Raw genomic sequence first — 19,594 nt, 5'->3', positions numbered from 1 at the left:
TTTCAGTCCTTGTTATCTGCCATAAGCCTCCCTTTTTCTCTTAATCCAATGGCGTGGTATCCCTGGGTATCCAAGGTTCATGGGATTTATTGGTCCTCCTCCTTTTCTTCATGTTGGGCCCTGTACTCTCCATGTTGTCTTCTTGAATGCCTTCCACTGGTCTGAGATACGTTTTCCTGAAATGATCTGCTCCCAGTCCACTCTCGCCAAATCACATCTGATCATACTTCCCAGTTGAGAACTTGATTTCAGGCCCATCCTGTCCTTTCCCATAGCAATTTTGAGTCTTAAAAGGCTGCCTGAATGTGTTGTAATAATTCTGCTCCCTCCAAAGATTTCAAACAATGACTACCCCAGTTAATGTTGGGGAAGCTGAAATCCCATACTATCACAACGCTATCACTTGTACACATCTCTGAAATTTGCCTACACATCTATTCTTCTATTTCTGTTAGGGGGCCTAAATACACCTAGCAGTGCTCATAAATGCTCCATAGTGAATTCACCTGCAGATCCTGCACTTATCAACTTTAATAATAATCAGTCTAATACGTTCTCCTTATCACTTTTAAATTCAGCAGCATTTCAGGGCAAGTGGTAATGTGATTGGCTTAGTAATCCAGAGCCCCATATTAATATTCTGCAGACACAGGTTCAAATTCTATCTTGACAGATGGTGAAAGTTTACTATAGTAAAAATATCTGGCATTAAAAAATAGACTAATGGTGACTATGGGGGGAATGATATGGCTTAGTGATATTAAATCTCAACTATTAATTCAGAGACTCAATTAATGTTTTAGCAATTTAGGTTTGAATCCTACCATAGCAGAAGGTGCTATTTGAATTCAATAAAAATCTGGAATTAAGGGTCTATTGATGACCATGTTATCATTGTTGGAAAGGCCTATCTGGTTCAGTAATTCCCTTTAGGGAAGCAAACTGCCACCCTTACCTGCTCTGGCTATACTTGATTCCAGATTCACATCAATCTGTTTGACTCTTAACTGCCCAATCAGAGATAGAAATATAGAAACATAGAAAATAGGTGCAGGAGTAGGCTATTCAGCCCTTTGAGCCTGCACCACCATTCAGTATGATCATGGCTGATCATGCAATTTCAGTATCCCATTCCCACTTTCTCTCTCTCTCTCTTGAACACTTTAGCAGCAAGGGCACATCCAGCTTCCTCTTGAACATATCTAATGAACTGGCCCCAACATCTTCCTGTGGGAGACAGTTCCACAGGTTCACAATGAATGAAGAAGTTCTTCCTCATCTCAGTCCTGAATGGTTTACCCCTTATTCTTAGACTATGACCTCAATTTCTGCACTTCCCCAACATCTAGCCTGTCCAGTCTCATCCAGTTTCTACATGAACCACCCTCATTCCTCTAAACTCCAGTGAGTATAAGCCCAGTCAATCCAGTCTGTCTTCATACATCAGTCCTGCCATCCTGGGAATCAGTCTGGTGAACCTCCACTGGGCTCCCTCAATAACTAGAATGTCCTTCCCCAGACTAGGAGACCAAAACTGCAAACAATACTCAAGGAGTGGCGTCATCAAAGCAGGTGCATTGTTTGCGGAGCAATGGACCACTGGGCAAGGAGTGCCCATGCAGACAGCCTCAGTCAGCCCTGGAGGCTGGACAGCAGGGTGACTGACAGGGGAAGGCTAAGGTAGAGGTGGGCAGCCCACAAGGGACAGGTAAGCCTTTTTCCTTTATGTTTGGCAATGAAGACTCGCTTACTCTCTTCTACTCTCTTCTACTAACCTTACAGGCACTGAAACATGTCCCACCTCCATATTGAGCACTGAGATTGCGGAGCGTGGACCATATGTTCAGTATAACGATGACGCGTATAAATCAATGCCGACTTCTATGTTATATGTGGAAGGTACACCACATATGACATATAACATAGGACTGAATATGTTGCCCCTTTTTGGTAGATACAGGGGCAACATATTCAGTCCTTAAATCAAGCAGCTCAGAAAGTCGACGCAAATAAAGATAAGCGGAAGGTTCCTGAACTCATTGGTGTATCAAGAATTGTGATACGAGATTTACTGCACCCCTGTTGTGCAAAACCAGTAATGGGGAAACATTCCAATTCTCATTTCTGTTATCGGAATTCTGTCCTTTAAATCTGATGGCTCGGGATCTCATAGTGAGACTCGGTTGGATTTACCCGATGGGCTTGCAGGTAATACGAAATACCAGTGCAGGCTGTAAAATATGACCCACGACCCCTGATGTATGTCTATAAGTGGTGATTAAGCCATAGAGTGATAAGTTCAGTGAGCAATTCACTTGCCCTGGAAGCAAGTAACCATGTTAATCCTAATAACACTGATTTTCTTGCTGGAGATATGCTGCACTGCACAGCACACATACACCGCTATGGCCCTGCCAAATCATATGAGACGGACTGGTTTAGGAGATTGTTTTAACCAGATCAGTTGTTATTGTGCGAATTTTATTGGAGTGATCACAGATGCACAGACAGTGTGAACTTATGTAAAGTATCTGTGACAGCAAGTAAACCCTGTCTTTTTCATGTGGAAGGCTCCGCTCCTCACGTGTCATTGGCGAAGGTGTCCAGAAGGTGGCAGGATTTGGGACCATGGATACTAAAGGCACAAAAAAATGAAAGATTGGGTCTTACGGGACGATGGGTATCTGGTTCAATGAAGATACACAGACATATGGGAAGAAACTAAATTGGCTAACTCAGGCAGATAGGGCAGTCCAGGTAACCCCCGCTAGCCCTGAAGAGCCGAGGAGGGTAGCCTGGCGTTTTCCTAAGGTAGAAGTCTCGAACCCAAGATTGAGAAAGGTCCCTACTGAGTTGTGGGCAATACGAGGCTGTGAACCCATAAGAATAACCCCAAAGTCTGAGTATCGCCCTTGCAAAGCACAATACCCCTTAAAACCCGAGGCTGTAGCAGTCTTTGAATCTCTCCTAAAGGCTGGAATGATAATCCCCTGTGAAAACCCATCGGTGAGAATCCCAATTTTTCCGGTCAAAAAGGCAAATATTCCAGGTGAACCAGAGGAATGGAGATTTGTTCAAGACCTGCAGGCAGTCAACAACGCTGTTGTTCCACGTGCCCCAAATGTTCCCAACCCCTATACTATATTGGCTCAAATTCCACCGGATAGTAAATGGTTCTCTGTTGTGGATATAGCAAATGCCTTCTTTAGTGGACCGGTGCACAAAGATAGAGAATTTTGGTTCGCTTTTTCATTCAAAGGGAAATCGTATATCTTCAAGCGACTTTGTCAAGAGTCCCCCACCATACATAGGAATACACTTACTATAAAAATACATACACCATACATACACCATACATTTACTATAAACCGACCGACTCCCACAGCTACCTAGACTACACCTCCTCCCACCCTGCCCCCTGTAAAAACGCCATCCCATATTCCTAATTCCTTCGTCTCCATTGCATCTGCTCCCAGGAGGACCAGTTCCAATACCGATAAACCCAGATGGCCTCCTTCTTCAAAGACCGCAAATTCCCCCCAGACGTGATCGACGATACCCTCCACCGCATCTCCTCCACTTCCCGCTCCTCCGCCCTTGAACCCTGCCCCTCCAATCACCACCAGGACAGAACCCCACTGGTCCTCACCTACCACCCCATCAACCTCCATATACTTCGTATCATCTGTCGTCATTTCCACCACCTCCAAACGGACCCCACCACCAGGGATATATTTCTCTCCCCTCCCCTATCAGCATTCCGAAAAGACCACTCCCTCCGTGACTCCCTCGTCAGGTCCACAACCCCCACCAACCCAACCTCCACTCCCGGCACCTTCCCCTGCAACCGCAAGAAATGCAAAACTTGCGCCCACACCTCCCCCCTTACTTCCCTCCAAGACCCCAAGGGATCCTTCCATATCCGCAGCACCACCTTCCTAACCTACAATCTTCTTCCTGACCTCTCCCCCCCCCCACCCCCACTCCGGCCTATCACCCTTACCTTGACCTCCTTCCACCTATCCCATTTCCAACGCCCCTTTCCCAAGTCCCTCCTCCCTACCTTTTATCTTAGCCTGCTGGACACACTTTCCTCATTCCTGAAGAAGGGCTCAAGCCCGAAACGTCGATTCTCCTGCTCCTTAGATGCTGCCTGACCTGCTGCGCTTTTCCAGCAACACATTTTCAGCCCCCACCATATATACACATGATTTGGATTGGCTCAGGCTTGGAGGGCCGAAGGGTCTGTTCCTTGACTGTAAATTTTCCTTGTTCTTTGTTGTTTATTCAGTTCCTCAGCCATTTCATTGTATCCCACTACTATCTCTCCAGCGTCATTTTTCAGCAGCCCAGTGTCCACTTTTGCCACTTTTTTTTCCCTTTATATATCTAAAGAAACTCTTACAGTCTTCCTTTACATTCCTGGCTAGCTTACCCTCATACTTAATCTTCTCCCTCCTTATTTCTTTTTTTTTGCCCTCTGTTGTCTTTGCAAACTTCCCAATCCTCTGGTTTCCCATTGTCATTCACCACTTAAATGCTTTCTCTTTTGAAATGATATATTGAACAAACATTGATTGCTGTTCAGTCTTTTGTTCAATATATTATTTCAGCTGCATGACACTGTGATCTTTTGTTAAAAATTCTGTGTCTTATTGTCCTGCTCCACAGCTACCTGATGAAGAATCAGTGCTCTGAAAGCTAGTGCTTCCAGATCAGCCTATTGGACTATAGCCTGGTGTTCTGTGATTTTTAACTTTGTCTACCCCAGTCCAACACCAGCTCCTTCGCATCATTCTTATAGCTGGGTTGAGATCACTACCCAAAAGAAGGGAAGTCAATATATTTGAAAAGTGATAATATCGAAAGATCCAGACAAAGAGTTGGATGACAGAATAAGAACAGAAATTTTCACAATATTTCTAAAACAAGAACAATGGGCTGAATGGTCTCTGTATTATAATTTATGCTCCTTAAACAGGAGGCAGGAGTGGTCATTTGATCTCTTGTGTCTGCTGTCTCATTTAAGAGCATCATGATTGATTTGATTGTAACTCCAACCCCACAATTCCGTCTACCCTAGATTTCTTTTCACCACCTTGCTTTCCAAGAATCTCTTGACATCTGGCTTAAAAGTTTCTGCTTCCGTTGCCTTTTGAGGAAAACCGTTGCCTTCTTTTCATGAAAAAAATGTTTTGCTTCATCCCTGTTTTAAATGAATAACCCTAATTTTGAAACCGTAACCTCGAGTCCAAGATTCTCCCATCAGAGTTAGTGTGGGGATAATTGTGGACTTGCAATCCGGAGACTCAAGTAGTATTCTGGAATCTGGGTTCAAGTCCCACAATGATGGAAATTCAATTATTTTAAGACATTCAAGAGAACATTGGATGATTATTTGGATAGAAATGGTATACAGGGATGTGGGGAAAAGGCAGGAGATTGGCACTAGGTAATAGAACTAGTGCAGACACGAGGGGCCAAATGGACTTCTTTGGTGCCATAACAATTCTGTGATTCTATGAAGAGGAACTATCCTCTCCACTGGTTTATTCCAGATATTTGTCTGGTAGACCTTCTTTGACCTCTTTTCAATGCATTTACATCCTTGCTTAAGTAAAAAGACCAATACTGTACACAGTTAAAAATCACACTACACCAGGTTATAGTCCAACAGATTTATTTGGAAGTCCTAGCTTTCAGATGCTAGTGTTTCAAATAAACTGGTTGGACTATAACCTGATGTTGTTGGATTTTTAACTTTGTCCACCCTAGTCCAACACCAGCACCTCCAAGTCAATACGGTACACAAGTATTCCAGATATGGTCTAACCTGTACCTTGTTTAACTGAAGCATGAACTTCCTCTTTTGCATTCAATCCCCCTCACAAAAACAAAATATTCTTCACACTTTCCTACTTATTGAATGCACTGGCATTTTACCCTTTTATAATTCTTATATTAGAACACGCTGACCCCTCAACATCTCACAGCTCGGTCAATTATTTTAATTTCCTCTTTGCCACCTATACCCACATTTTACCTGAATGTAGATTTTGAGTCGGTCAAGTGGGGCAGTTGAGGTACGGGACACTGCTCCTGCCATCGCTCCTGCTAGCAACTGCTTCCACCAGGTTGCCACATACGGCTCAGAATTTAGGGGTTCTGGGAATAAGAACCCTCCGTACATGCCTGAGTCAAGGTAATGATTCTGTAAGCAGAAAAGGTGAGGTTAAAAAATGCCTTTGAATCCTCTAGAAATGTTTCTCCATTCTTTCTCCCCAGAGGCAAGTGTTGATATTTAAGTTCAGTGTGTAAAGTACACCAGCTGAATAACTGACCAACAAGTGTGGCTAGTGAGCACATTAAGAGAAGAACCTCTCAGACAACGATTCCTTTGCACTGTCAATAGAGGTCCATCCATTGAATTTGCATGTCAGTGCATTGGTCAGTGGCTGTGTTTGTTGACACCATGGAGCATGTGCGCTATTCCATGTGAATAACACAGACATGCACTAATGGAGTGGCAATGAATAAGGTAGAGGTTGAATGGACCAGGGATAGTGATGTGATTGAGCTATGGGTTGAGAGAGATCGGGCAAGGAGCTGAAGGAGAACACATCATCTGGGGAAGACAAGACATTGGGACGTGTTCTGTTACCTGAGAACCAATCACACATTTGTCGGCAGGCAAAAGGTCTCTGCCATTGATAACTGTCATTAGTCTACAGACCAATTAACTTGTTTCCAAATGGATCTGCACCTGCACACCAATTCAGCTCCAAATCACCTGCAACACAAACTTTAATTTACTGCTTGTTCAAGCAAAATAACATGACATGATCCTTAAAGGTCTGTTATTACTGCTATCAATACCACAATCAACAAAGAAGAAGCACACACCCAGCTCAGTGTAACATCACTCCCATTAGTTCTGGATGTCTGGTCCTCACCTCTTCTCCTGTTCTATCAAGTCTTTTCTTCTCAAAAGTCATTCCTTTTTCTTTTCCTTGTTTACTACTTATTGTTATAAATGGGAGTGTTATAAATCTGGTGTCCATGATAATAACACCACAATCACGAGTGGTAGGACGCTTCCACATTTCCTCAGATCCCATTGCCCCATCATCTTTTAAGCTGCTGATCAACAGCCACAAAAGTAAAGAGCCACATTCACTCAAAAATAGCAATTGAGGTGCACTAAAACAAACGGCTTCTGTTGTCATCACAGCATGTATATGTGTCCCAATGCACCAACTCCAAGGTAGTCAATTCCACTCTGGGGGCCAAGACTGGCACTGATGCACCTCCACCCACTAAAATGACACACTACCCTGAACCCCACAGCAGGGGTGTTCACTAATAGCTGGTGCCACCATTGCTGTCAGTGAGGTGGGAGGTGAAAGCATCCTTACAGAAGGAAGACAGAGCGTAAAGCTAAACCCCTGAAGGCAAAGGACACAGGGCATGCTCCCAGGCAGCTCCAGGCCTACTGCGCCCCCACAAGATTTACACCTTGAGCTGTGTCACTACTGCATAGTTCCCCATTACCCAACCCTGTGACTATAAGATTCCAGCAATAGGGCCACACCACCCTGGCACAGGTGCACTCAGAATGAGTCACCATGGTCTTCCCTGAGCCCATCATTCCCTCAGTCTTTCATTTTTGTGTAAAGACTTGGGTAAGGAGGAGGAAGAGGTTAGAAGAGAGGGGTTGATTGGAGAGGAGAGGCCACCACCACCTGAAAGAGGTATTATTCCTTGAAGGGGAGGATTTTGTTAACTGCGGATTCAGTTATTGTGACTCCCTTGAGTCCATGCTACAAGTCCTTGGACAGTTGGTAGAGTTATTCAGACCATATACGTCAAGAGTTGCAGCTTTTATAGAACGGTTTTTATAGGACAGTACAACACAGTACAGGTCCTTTGGCCCTCGATGCTGTGCTGGCCTTTTGTCCTACTCTATGGTCAGACTAACCTACATACCCTACATTTTACTATCATCCATGTGCCTCTCTGAGAATTGTTTAAATGTCCCTAATCTATCTGACTTAACCACCACCACTGGCAGTGCATTCCACACACCTACCACTGTCTGTGTAAAAAACCTACCTCTGATATCTCCCCTAAACCTTCTACCAATCACCTTAAAATTATGCCCCCTTGTGATAGCCATTTCTGCCCTGGAAAAAAGTCTCTGGCTAACCACTCTATCTATGCCTCTCATCATCTTGTACATATCCATCAAGTCACCTCTCATCCTTCTTCACTCCAATGAGAAAAGCCTTAGCTCAGTCAACCTTTATTCATAAGACATGCTTTCTGGTCCAGGCAGCATCCTGGTTAATTTCCTCTGCACTCTCTCTAAAGCTTCCACATCGTTCCTATAATGAGGCAACCTAAACCGAACACAATATTCCATGTGTGGTCTAACAGGGCTTTCTAAAGCTGCAGCATAACATCGTGGTTTTTAAACTCAATCACCCTGCTCATGAAAGCCAACACACCATATGCCTTCTTACAACCCTATCAACTTGGGTGGCAACTTTGAGGGATATATGGATGTGGACCCCAAGATCCCTCTGTTCTTCCACACTGACAAGAATCCTGCCTTTAACCCCGTAATCTACAGCTGAAAATGTGTTGCTGGAAAAGCACAGCAGGTCAGGCAGCATCCAAGGAACAGGAGAATCGACGTTTTGGGCATGAGCCCTTCTTCAGGAATGAGCCCTGAAGAAGGGCTCATGCCCGAAACGTTGATTCTCTTGCCCCTTGGATGCTGCCTGACCTGCTGCACTTTTCCAGCAACACATTTTCAGCTCTGATCGCCAGCATCTGCAGTCCTCACTTTCTCCCTGTAATCTACATTCAAATTCAACCTTCCAAAATGAATCACTTCTCATTTTTCCAGTTTGAACTCAATTTGCCACCTCTCAGCCCGGTTCTGCATCCTGTCAACGTCCCGTTACAACCTACAACAGCCCTCCACATTACCCACAACTGCAGCAACCTTTGTGGGATTGACAAATTTACTAACACACCCCTCCACTTCCTCATCCAAATCACAAACAGCAGAGGTCCCAGAACAGATCCCTGTGGAACACCACTGGTCACCAAGCTCCTGGCTGAATACTTTTCATCTATTACCACCCTCTGTCTTCTATAGGCCAGTCAATTCTGTATGCATATAGCAAAATTTCCCTGTATCCCATGTTTCCTTACTTTCTGAATGGGGAACCTTATCAAACACCTTGCTAAAATCCATATACACCACATCCATTGTTCTACCTTCATTAATGCGTTTGTCACAGCCTCAAAGAATTCAATAAGGTTTGTGAGGCATGACCTGCCCCTCACAAAGCGATGCTGACTATCTGTAATCAAACCATGTTTTTCAAATAATCTTAAATTCTGTCTCTCAGAATCCACTTTGGCCATTCTAATATTGTTGGATCATAGGGTAACGGCCAGGATAGGTAAGATCTTTCAGCTTCCTCCCCAGATCTTCATACTGAGCACCTCAGTCCAGGAGTGGAGAACCTTTTCCCCGGGAGGTGATGACCCATTACTGGGAGGAGTGCAAAACTCCAAGACCCTGCCACCCAATAACTCCTGCCCCCACCTCATCCCAGTGAAGGCCATCTTGAAACAGCCTGTCGGAAATCCGAGGAACATCACCAACTAGTGGTACTGAACCAATCCCTACTCTCTCAGTGGGACAGGGGTCAACACTGAGGATGACCACCCAGTGGAGGGTGAGGGCTCACCCATTGGCTTTGGTGACAATGCAAAATTTATATCCCCCAAAATTCCAATGCCCCCCCCATCCCTAACTCAGCTTCTAGTCATTCAACACTGAGGACGTCCAAGAGTTTCTGAGGGAGCTTCTTGAACTTCAGTCCAATTGGTCTTGGACTGAAGTAATCATTTCAAACTGGTCTTTGGTCTACCCTGGTAGTTCAGAACACCTAGGAGAAAGTGAGGACTGCAGATGCTGGAGTACCAGAGTTGCAAAATGTGGTGCTGGAAAAACACAGCAGGCCAGGTAGCATCCGAGGAGCAGGAGAATCGACGTTTCGGACATAAGGGCTGAAGAAGGGCTTATGCCTGAAACGTCGATTCTCCTGCTCCTCGGATGCTGCCTGGCCTGCTGTGTTTTTCCAGCACCACATTTTGCAACTCTAGTTCAGAATACCACCTGGAATGCACTGGAATACCGGAACAGCACATTCCCCAGGTGGGCTCCAGAAGGAGACAAGGGTTTTGTGTGCTCCATGCACTGAGGGCGTTGTTCATGTGAGCATTGTGCCTTTGGCATGAAGGCAATAATAGCCAACCTCAACATCGATGGCAACAGGAAGCTACTACTCAGGTTCCTGTATGCAATGTGCTTCCTGCAGAAAACCCGTACCACCACAAGAGATGAAACCACTTGGGTCCTGTAGTAGCAAGGCGTGCTCTACATGAGTCACCTTGTCTCCAATTCTGGTGGGGTTACTAGCTTGTTGGCACCAGATTTTCAGCTGGAGATCTTGAGGGTCAAGGGGCCAATGCCAGGTCGTTTGCTCATCAGATGGTCCAAAAAGGAGGTGTGATATTTCATTTTGTAAATGTGTATGCTCCTCTGGTCAGAGCAAGGCAAATGCACTTCTTTGAAGAAGTGTCCACTCACTGCACCTCCATCAACAAAGGCCAGTAAGATATTCACAGGAGAAATTTTAACTGCACCGTTGCAGCACTCAGATTGGTCTAGTGTCAAGCAGGAGGTTGAGGCACCAGGTCAAGTCCTTCAACCTGTTGGACAACTGGAGAAATCTCTATCCTGACTCCATGACTTTTACTTTTGTGAGGCCTCGAGTCAGAGTGTCAAGAATCAATCATCAGTACATAACATTGGTGTATGTTGTCTGAGTTTTGGTGAATGGCATGCAACATATGCCATGCACGGACCACCACGTCATTCTATGTCAGGCTGAGGATGAGCTTTTGCAGGATTTGTTCTGTCAGTTTTGGGCCAGCTAGAAAAGGAAGCAGGTGGCTTCCCACCTTGAGGGTATGGTGGAATGTGGGCAATGGTCATATCCACGACTTCTGTCAGCAGTTCGAAAGAGTGTCAACAAACAGACAGAAATCCAGGATTGAGGAACTGAAGAAGGAGGTGCTTGACCTGGAGTCATGTCTCAGTCTGTTCAACGAGGACCCAGACTTGCAGAGCAAAGAGAAGAAGAACACACTGCAGCTTATCAGGTCCTGGGTTACATACATGAGTTCGCGAATCTGAGTCTTCCGGGATCTGGACCAAGGCACACCCTTTTCTTACTCACTGGGAGAAAGGCACGGGATCCACCAGCAGTTCCATTGCTGGCCATCGTCTCAGGTCCGGAGAGCATCAGAACCCAAACCATAGCCTATTACATGCTTCTGTTCTCTCTGAATCCATCCAGCGAGGATGCTCACAGAGTTTATGGGAGGACTTACTGCAGGTCAGCCTGAAGAACGCCAGGATGCTTGATGCTCCCATCACCTAGAGGAGCTGACTTGGCTCTTACCTGAATCTCAAGGGGCAATCTGCAGGGCTGGATGGGTTTACCATGAAGTTCTTCAGGGAATTCTGGGACATTGTGGAGAACAATTGAGTGATCACTGGAAGAATATTTTACGGCCAGAGAGCCTTTCCTGGTGTATTGGTGTATTTCTTGGTGTTCAAGAAAGGGAACCTTCACTTCTTAAAAAACTGGTATCTGGCCTTCCTCCTCAGTATGGATTACAAGAACTTTGCCAGGGTTTGTCATCTCACCTGGGATCTGTGCTGGACCACAGTCCTAAATGGCTCCCAACAGAGGATCAATGACAATGTCCATCTGCTCCAGGACTTGATCCACTTTTCCCAGTGGACAGGCCAGTCATGTGCCTTCCTGTCCTTCAATGAGGGAAAGGTGCATGTCAGGTTGCATCTGCTCAGGACTCTGCAAGCATTCAGGTTCAGGACACAGTTTGTCACCTGTGTCTGACTTTTGTACGCCACCTGTAATGGACTAGGCCAGACCACTCAAACCATTCTTGAGCAGGCAACCGAGACCATAACTTTGCGATTTGTTTTAGTAAGTGTACGATGAAAAGTACCCACAGTAAGCTAGCTAGATTGACTATGAGGCTTTAAAACAGACAGAAATTTATTCACAATGAAACACAAAGAACACGGTGGGCGGCACGGTGGCACAGTGGTTAGCACTGCTGCCTCACAGTGCCAGAGACCCGGGTTCAATTCCCGCCTCAGGCGACTGACTGTGTGGAGTTTGCACATTCTCCTCGTGTCTGCGTGGGTTTCCTCCGGGTGCTCCGGTTTCCTCCCACAGTCCAAAGATGTGCAGGTCAGGTGAATTGGCCATGCTAAATTGCCCGTAGTGTTAGGTAAGGGGTAAATGTAGGGGTCTGGGTGGGTTGCGCTTCGGCGGGGCGGTGTGGACTTGTTGGGCCGAAGGGCCTGTTTCCACACTGTAAGTAATCTAATCTAATCTAATCTAATCTAATCAGAATAAAGAACCCCTACAGAACTCAGTCTATCCAAACTTATGCTGTTCCGAATATACACAACAGTCCCAATAAGCAAACCCTGCTAAAACACAGTTTTAAAAAAAGAAACAGATCTTACAGGTTGAAGTTAGAAGGGGAAGAAAGAGAGAGAGTTTCCACACAGTCCACTGTGGAACTCCTAACTAGTTTTGGACTGAACCACTCAGCTCGAGAGCTGACCACTCCCCTTTCATTATATAGGTCACTTCTAAAACATGACCACTTTGGCCTGAAGTCTCATTTGTTTACATATAAACAAAAATGCCTCTCAATACCCTTTAATCTCCATACCAAACCAGACTAATCAGAACCAGAGTGGTTTATTACTTCTCTGAAAAAGACCAAGGACACAGTATCCTTGAAACAAAGAACAACTTTTAGACAAAAGGGACCAGCTTTGTGACACACCAAGGAATGTCTGATTAAAGTTAACGGGTCCATGATGGTGCCCCTTTGCTTTGAGAGAGGAGACCATCAGGGCTGCCCCAGTCCTGCCAGTTGTGTTCTATCGGTGGAGTCCTTCCTGTAAACTCTTGCAGAGGAGGTTGGGGTGGCACAGTGGCACTGTGGTAAGCACTGCTGCCTCACAGCATCAGGAACCTGGATTCGATCCCAGCCTTGAGGCAAGGATGTCTCAGAGAGGGTGAAGAATATTCTAAAAGGGGAGAGTGACCAGCAGGAGATCATTGTGGCAATGACATAGGTAGAGAAAGGGATGAAGTTCTGCAGAGAGAATGTAGGAAACTAGGCAGGAGGTTAAAAAGTAAGTCCTCAAATGTCATAATATCTGGATGGCTACTGGTGCCACATGCTAGCAAGAATAGTTATAGGACGATAGAGCAGATGAATGTGTGGCTGAGGAGCTGGTGCATGGGCAAGGATTCACATTTATGGATCCCTTCAGGGATGCCCTGTACAAGGGGACAGGTTCCTGAATCGGAAGGGCACCATCATCCTTGCAGGGTGATTTGCTATTGCTACTTGGGAGGTTTGCAACTCTTGGGGGAGTGTGGGAAAAACAAAAAAAAGACAGAAAAGAGAAAAAGTTGAGGCTGGTGCAGTAGATAGGGGGAGCAAGTTAAATAGTTAAAGCAGACAGGAGACTAAAGTAAGTCTGATAAATTAAACTGCATTTACTTCGATGCAAGAGACTTAACAAGTAAAGCAAGGAACTTAGGGCATGGTTGGAAACATCGGACTAGGATATCATCGCTATTATAGCAACATGGCTCCGGGATGGACAGGACTGGCAGCTTAATGTTCTGGGGTAGAGATGCTACAGAAAGATTGAAAAGGGAGGCAAGAGAGGAGAGGGAGTAGTATTTTTGGTAAGGGATATCATTACGGCTGTATTGGGGGTGGATATTCTTGGGTGATCGTCCAATGAAGTTATATGGGTAAAACTGAGAAATAAGAAAGTGATGATCATTTTGTTGGGATTGTATTATGGACCCCCAAATAGTCATTGAAAAATTGAGAAGCAAATACGTAAGGGGATCTCAGATACCTGTAAGAATAATAGGGTTGTAAAAGTAGGGGTTTTTAACTTTCCAAACGTAGACTGGGGCTGTCATAGTGTTAAGGGTTTGGATGGCGAGGAACTTATAAGTATGTACAAGAAATCTTCCTTGTTCAATATGTGAATGCACCTGCTAAAGAAGGAGCAATACTTGACCTTTTTTAGGGAAAGAAGGCAGGGCAAGTGACTGAAGTGTCAGTGGGGGAGCACTTTGGGGTAAGTGACCATAAGTCTAAAAGTTTTAAAATTTTTATGGAAAAGGATAGACTTGATCAAACAGTTAAAGCTCTGAACAGGTGAAAGGCCAATTTTGACAGTTTTAGACAGGAACTTTAAAAAGTTGATTGGGGGAGGCTATTTTGCAGGTAAAGGGATGGTTAGAAAGTGGGAGGTCTTTAAAAATGAGATAATGAGACTTCAGAGACCGTATGTTCCTGTTAATGTGAAGGGTAAGGCTGGTAAGGAATGCTGGACGACAAGAGAAATTGAGGCTCTGTTCAAGAAAAATAAGGAAGCACATATCGGGTATAGACAGCTGGAATCAAATGAACCCCTAAAGAAGTATAAGGGCAATAGGAGTGTATTTAAGAGGGAAATCATGGAGGTGAAAAGGAGACATGAGATAGCTTTGGCAAATAGGGTTAAGGAGAATCGAAAGAGATTCTATTATAAGTACATTAAGGGCAAAAGAGTAATTAAGGAGAGAATATGCCGTCTATGTGTGGAACCACAGGAGGTGTTTGAGACACTAAACGTGTATTTCATGTCTGTATTTACTGTGGAGACGGACATGGAATCTAAGGAACTTGTGGAAATAAATAGTGATGTTTTGAAAAGAGCTCATATTACAGAGGAGGAGGTGCGGAAGGCCTTGAAACGTATAAAGGTAGATAAATCCCCAGGACTTGATCAGGTGTTTCCCAGAACTTTGTGGGAAGCTAGGGAAGAGATTACTGGGCTCTTGCTGAGATATTTGTATCATCAACAGTCACAAGAGGGGCCAGAAGGCTGGAGGTTCGCTAATGTGGTGCCATTATTTAAGAAAGGCTGCAAGGAAACGTCAGGGAACTATAAACTGGTGAGTGATGCTGGAAAAGCACTGCAGGTCAGGCAGCATTTGAGGAGCAGGAAAATCGACGTTTTGGGCAAAAGCCCTTCATCACCCACACCAGGTTCTAGCTCCCAGCTCTGCCGGGTTTTCACCATCCCCCCCAGACCTCCCCCTCACTGTGGACGATCAGTCCTCAGCAAAGGCCTTTAAATCCTGATGAAGGGCTTTTGCCCGAAATGTTGATTTTTCTGCTCCTCAGATGCTGCCTGACCTGCTGTGTCTTTCCAGCACCGCTCTAATCTAGACTCTGGTTTCCAGCATCTGCAGTCCTCACTTTTGCCTACTATAAACGGGTGAGCCTTATATCAGTAGTGGGTAAATTGTTGGAGGAGGGACAGGGTTTACAAGCATTTGGAAAAGCAAGGATTGATTAGAGAGCATCAACATGGCTTTGTGCGTGGGAAATCATGTCTCATGAATTTGATTGAGTTTTTTGAAGCAGTGACAAAGATGATTGATGAAGTCAGAGCAATAGACGTTGTCTATATGGACTTCAGCAAAGTATTCCACAAGTTTCTGCATGGTAGACTGGTTGGTAAGGTTAGATCACATGCGATCCAGGGAGACCTAACTAATTGAATACAAAAGGGACAACTCAATGGTTAGCACCGCTGCCTCACAGTATCAGTGCCTCAGGTTTGATTCCAGCCTCAGGCGAGTGTCTGTATGGAGTTTGCACATTCTCCCCTTGCCTGTGTGGGTTTCCTCCGGGTGTTCCAGTTTTCTCCTACAATCCAGAGATGTGCAGGTCAGGTGAATTGGCCATGCTAAATTGCCCATAGTGTTATGTGCATTAATCAGAGGGAAATGGGTCTGGGTGAGTTACTCTTCAGAGGGTCGGTGTGGACTTTTGGGCCAAATGGCCTGTTTCCATACTGTAGGCAATCTAATCTAATCTAAAATTGGCTTGAAGGCAGGAGACAGAGGGTGGTGGTAGAGGGTTCTTTTTCAGACTGGATGCCTGTGATCAGTGGAGTGCCACAAGGATCGGTGCTAGGTCCAGTGCTTTTTATCATTTATATAAATGATTTGGATGTGAACATCGGAGGTATGGTTAGTAAGTTTGCAGATGTCCACCAAAATAGGAGGTATAGTGGACAGCAAAGAAAATTATCTCAGAGTAAAATGGGACCTTGATCAGATCAGCCAATGGGCCGAGGAGTAACAGTTGAAGTTTAATTTAGATAATTGTGAGGTATTGCATTTTCACTGTCATGGAATCATAGAGATGTATAACATAGAAACAGACCCTTCAGTCCAACTCATCCACGCCGACCAGATATCATAAGGCAAATCAGGTCTTACACAGTTAATGGTAGGGTGCTGGGAGTGTTGCTGAATAAAAAGACCTAGGGGTGCAGGTACTTAGTTCCTTGAAAGTGGAGTTTTGGGTGGAAGAGTAAGGAAGAAAGCATTTGGCATGCTTTCCTCCATGGGTCAGAACATTGAGTACAGGAATTGGGATGTCAAGTTGCAGTGGTGCAGGTCATTGGTGAGAATACCGCATACAATTCTGGTCGCCCTTCTATAGGAAAGATGTTATTCATAGAATCCCTACAGTATGGAAACAGGCCATTTGGTCTGAAAAGTATCCCACCAGACCCATTCCCCTACCCTACAAGTTTCCTGACTAACGCACCTAACCTACACATCCCTGAACACTAATGGCAATTTAGCTTGGCCAATCCACCTAATCTGCACATCTTTGGACTGTGGGAGGAAACCAGAGCACCCAGAGGAAACCCAAGCAGACACAGGGAGAATGTGCAGACTCCACACAGTCGCCCGAGGCTGGAATCAAATCTGGTGTCTGGTGCTGTGAGGCAGCAGTGCTAACCATTGAGCCATTGTGCTGCTGTTGTGAAACTTAAGAGGGTGCAGAAAAGATTTATAGGGATGTTGCCAGAATTGGAAGCTTTGAGCTAAAGTGAGAGGCTGAAAAGGCTGGGCTTTTTATCTCTGGATTGTCAGAGATTGAGGGAGACCACATGGAAGTTTATAAAATCATGAGGGGCATGGATCAAGGTCTTTTTCCGAAGTTGGGAGATTCCAAGATAAGTGGCCATAAGAAGTTTAAGATGAGAGAGGAAAGATTTAAAAAGGACCTGAGGTGTAACTTTTTCAAGCAGAAGGTGGTGCGTGCATGGAATGAGCTGCCAGAGGAAGTGGTGGGGATGGGTATGATTACATTTAAAAGGCACCTGGATGGGTGTATGAATAGGAAGAGTTTAGAGGGATATGGGCCAAATGTTAGCAAATGGGACGAGATCGAATTGGGATATTTGGTCAGTGTGGACAAGTTGGATTGAAGGGTTGTTTCCGTGCTGTATCACTCTATGACTCACTGGGTGGATTTTGCACATTCTCCCTGTGTATGCATGGGTTTCTGCCTGGTGTTCCAGTTTCCTCCCATGGTCCAGAGGTTAGCAGATTAGGTGGATTAGTCATGTTAAATTGCTCCATACTGTCCAGGGATGTGGAGGTAGGGTGGCATAGCCTGGTAAAAACCCCACATGGGATTACAGGGATGGCGTGGCAGGGTGGGTCTGATACCCTTCAGAGGATCGGTGCAGACTCAAAGGGCTGAGTGGTCTCTTTCTACACTATGATTGGCTCTGCGCAGAATTGATGTGGGGGTGGTCATTGGAGGTACTCCTCATTTCCTGTGTCTGGGTTGTATCCCAGCCTGGCTGAGGGATCCTGGCTGGTGAACTGGCAGGACTAGTGGGGCAAAGTCTCATCTTACCTAAGCCACTGGACAGGACTGCACCAAGTCCTATCTGAAGGAGCAGAACACTGGGTATAAACCAACTGGCGACCTCCATGTTGTCATACTGGCTAGTTTCTTTTGCAGAGAATTTTAATTAATTTCTTCTACAACAAGAAGATACATTGGATTGTGGTAGAGGCTCTGAGTCTCCCCTTAAGGAGGGTGATGATTCGCTGGAGTGTTTCTGCACCAAGGTGGTGATGTTGCATTTTCAGATACTTTATGTTGAGCCTCCAGCTAAATGCTGTGCTTTTGGGACATATTTCTTCTTCGGGTGCATGACCTGCAGCTCCTGTTCACTGACTGCAAGGGTCTTCAGGTCTCCATCAGAATACTGCTTTGTCTTTACCAGCATGTGGGGTGGCACGGTGGCACAGTTGTTAGCACTGCTATCTCACAGCACCAGGGCCTCAGCTTCAATTCCAACCACGGGCAACTGTCTGTATGAAGTTTACACATTCTCCATGCATCTGCGTGTGTTTCCTCTGGGTGCTCTAGATTCCTCCCACACAGTCCAAAGATGTGCATGTTAGACGAATTGGCTATTCTACATTGCCCATTAGTCAGAGGGAAGAGGGGCTGGGAGGGTTACTCTTGGAGGGTCGGTGTGGGTTTGTTGGGCCAAATGGCCTGTTTCCATACTGTAGGGAATCTAATCTAACCTAATCATCTGACTAATGTTTGGAATATAGTCAACTTGCACTGGGTCTTCTCACTATCAAGAGTAGCAGCTACCATCAGGACTTGGCACCTCCATCTTCATGGATTTGAATGGCTGCTGGAGGGGAGGGCCATTTCTGGAGGGGAGACAAGAGTCAGGGACTGGTGCTGGGAGGCCTGGGCTGGATGTTGCTGCAGGAAATGGCAAAGTAGTGGGGGTGAATGTCTATTAAACAAAACCAGCAAAGCTGAGACCTTATGTCAGGCCTTATGTGTACCTGCTGCTCAGAGGGAATTCACATTGGCTCCAAGTTCCAAACCCTTGAACAAGAAGGCTGCACCACACAACTTCATAGAAATTCCCTGAACATCTTTCCTCCTGTGTTTCCTGAGAGTTGGTCAGGCCTAACTGTTTATTTTGAATTGTTGTAGAATCTGTGCACCATGTGTACGTTGATTATGGAGAATTGCAATTATTTTTTAAATCAACATGCACAGATGTGCTGCTACACAATTCTGAAGCAGATGGGACCAAACATTCCTATCTCAGTGGCTGGGACCCTATCACTGGATCACACAAGTCTTTTTGGCTGATTACATTTAGTTTAACAAATCTGATGTTGTTTTCATGGTCACACTTCAACCTCATGCTCCTGATCTTTCAGCTCCCGATGCAGAATTTTGAGGGGGAGAAAGTGAGGACTGCAGATGCAGAAGAGAATCTCGTCACTTGCCTGCTCTCGGGCATGGCCAAAAAAGGTCACAGACCGGCAAACCCTGGAACAGCGTGTGGGCTGTGAGCCCTGGAACAGCGTGTGGGCCGTGAGCCCTGCAGCAGCATATGGTCTGTAAGCCCTGGAACAACGTGTGGGCCGTGAGCCCTGCAGCAGCGTGTGAGCCGTGAGTCTTGGAACAGTGTGTGGGCTATGAGCCCTGGAGCAGTGTGTGGGTTGTGAGCCCT

At 45.4% G+C, this 19,594-nt stretch overlaps 1 protein-coding gene across 2 annotated transcripts in view; it reads right to left on the bottom strand.

Annotated features, from left to right (window-relative positions):
* Positions 1-19,594, bottom strand: part of LOC122541109 (mitochondrial adenyl nucleotide antiporter SLC25A23-like) — a 116,606-nt gene that overhangs the window by 48,900 nt on the left and 48,112 nt on the right. The window contains exon 2 of one of the 2 annotated variants that reach the window (XM_043677674.2): positions 6,044-6,211. In XM_043677674.2, the coding sequence (XP_043533609.1) occupies positions 6,044-6,190 (147 nt within the window). In that variant the 5' untranslated portion in view covers positions 6,191-6,211. Of the gene's footprint in view, positions 1-6,043; positions 6,353-19,594 lie in introns of those variants that run through there. The other variant, XM_087981172.1, reaches the window with a different exon arrangement.

Source organism: Chiloscyllium plagiosum, unplaced genomic scaffold, assembly GCF_037043375.1.
Source record: "Chiloscyllium plagiosum isolate Xiang-an unplaced genomic scaffold, Cpla_swu_hap1 HiC_scaffold_39, whole genome shotgun sequence".
Lineage (NCBI taxonomy): Eukaryota > Metazoa > Chordata > Chondrichthyes > Orectolobiformes > Hemiscylliidae > Chiloscyllium > Chiloscyllium plagiosum.
The sequence above is the reverse complement of the archived record's forward strand: the minus strand, read 5'-3'. Positions and strand labels throughout refer to the sequence as shown.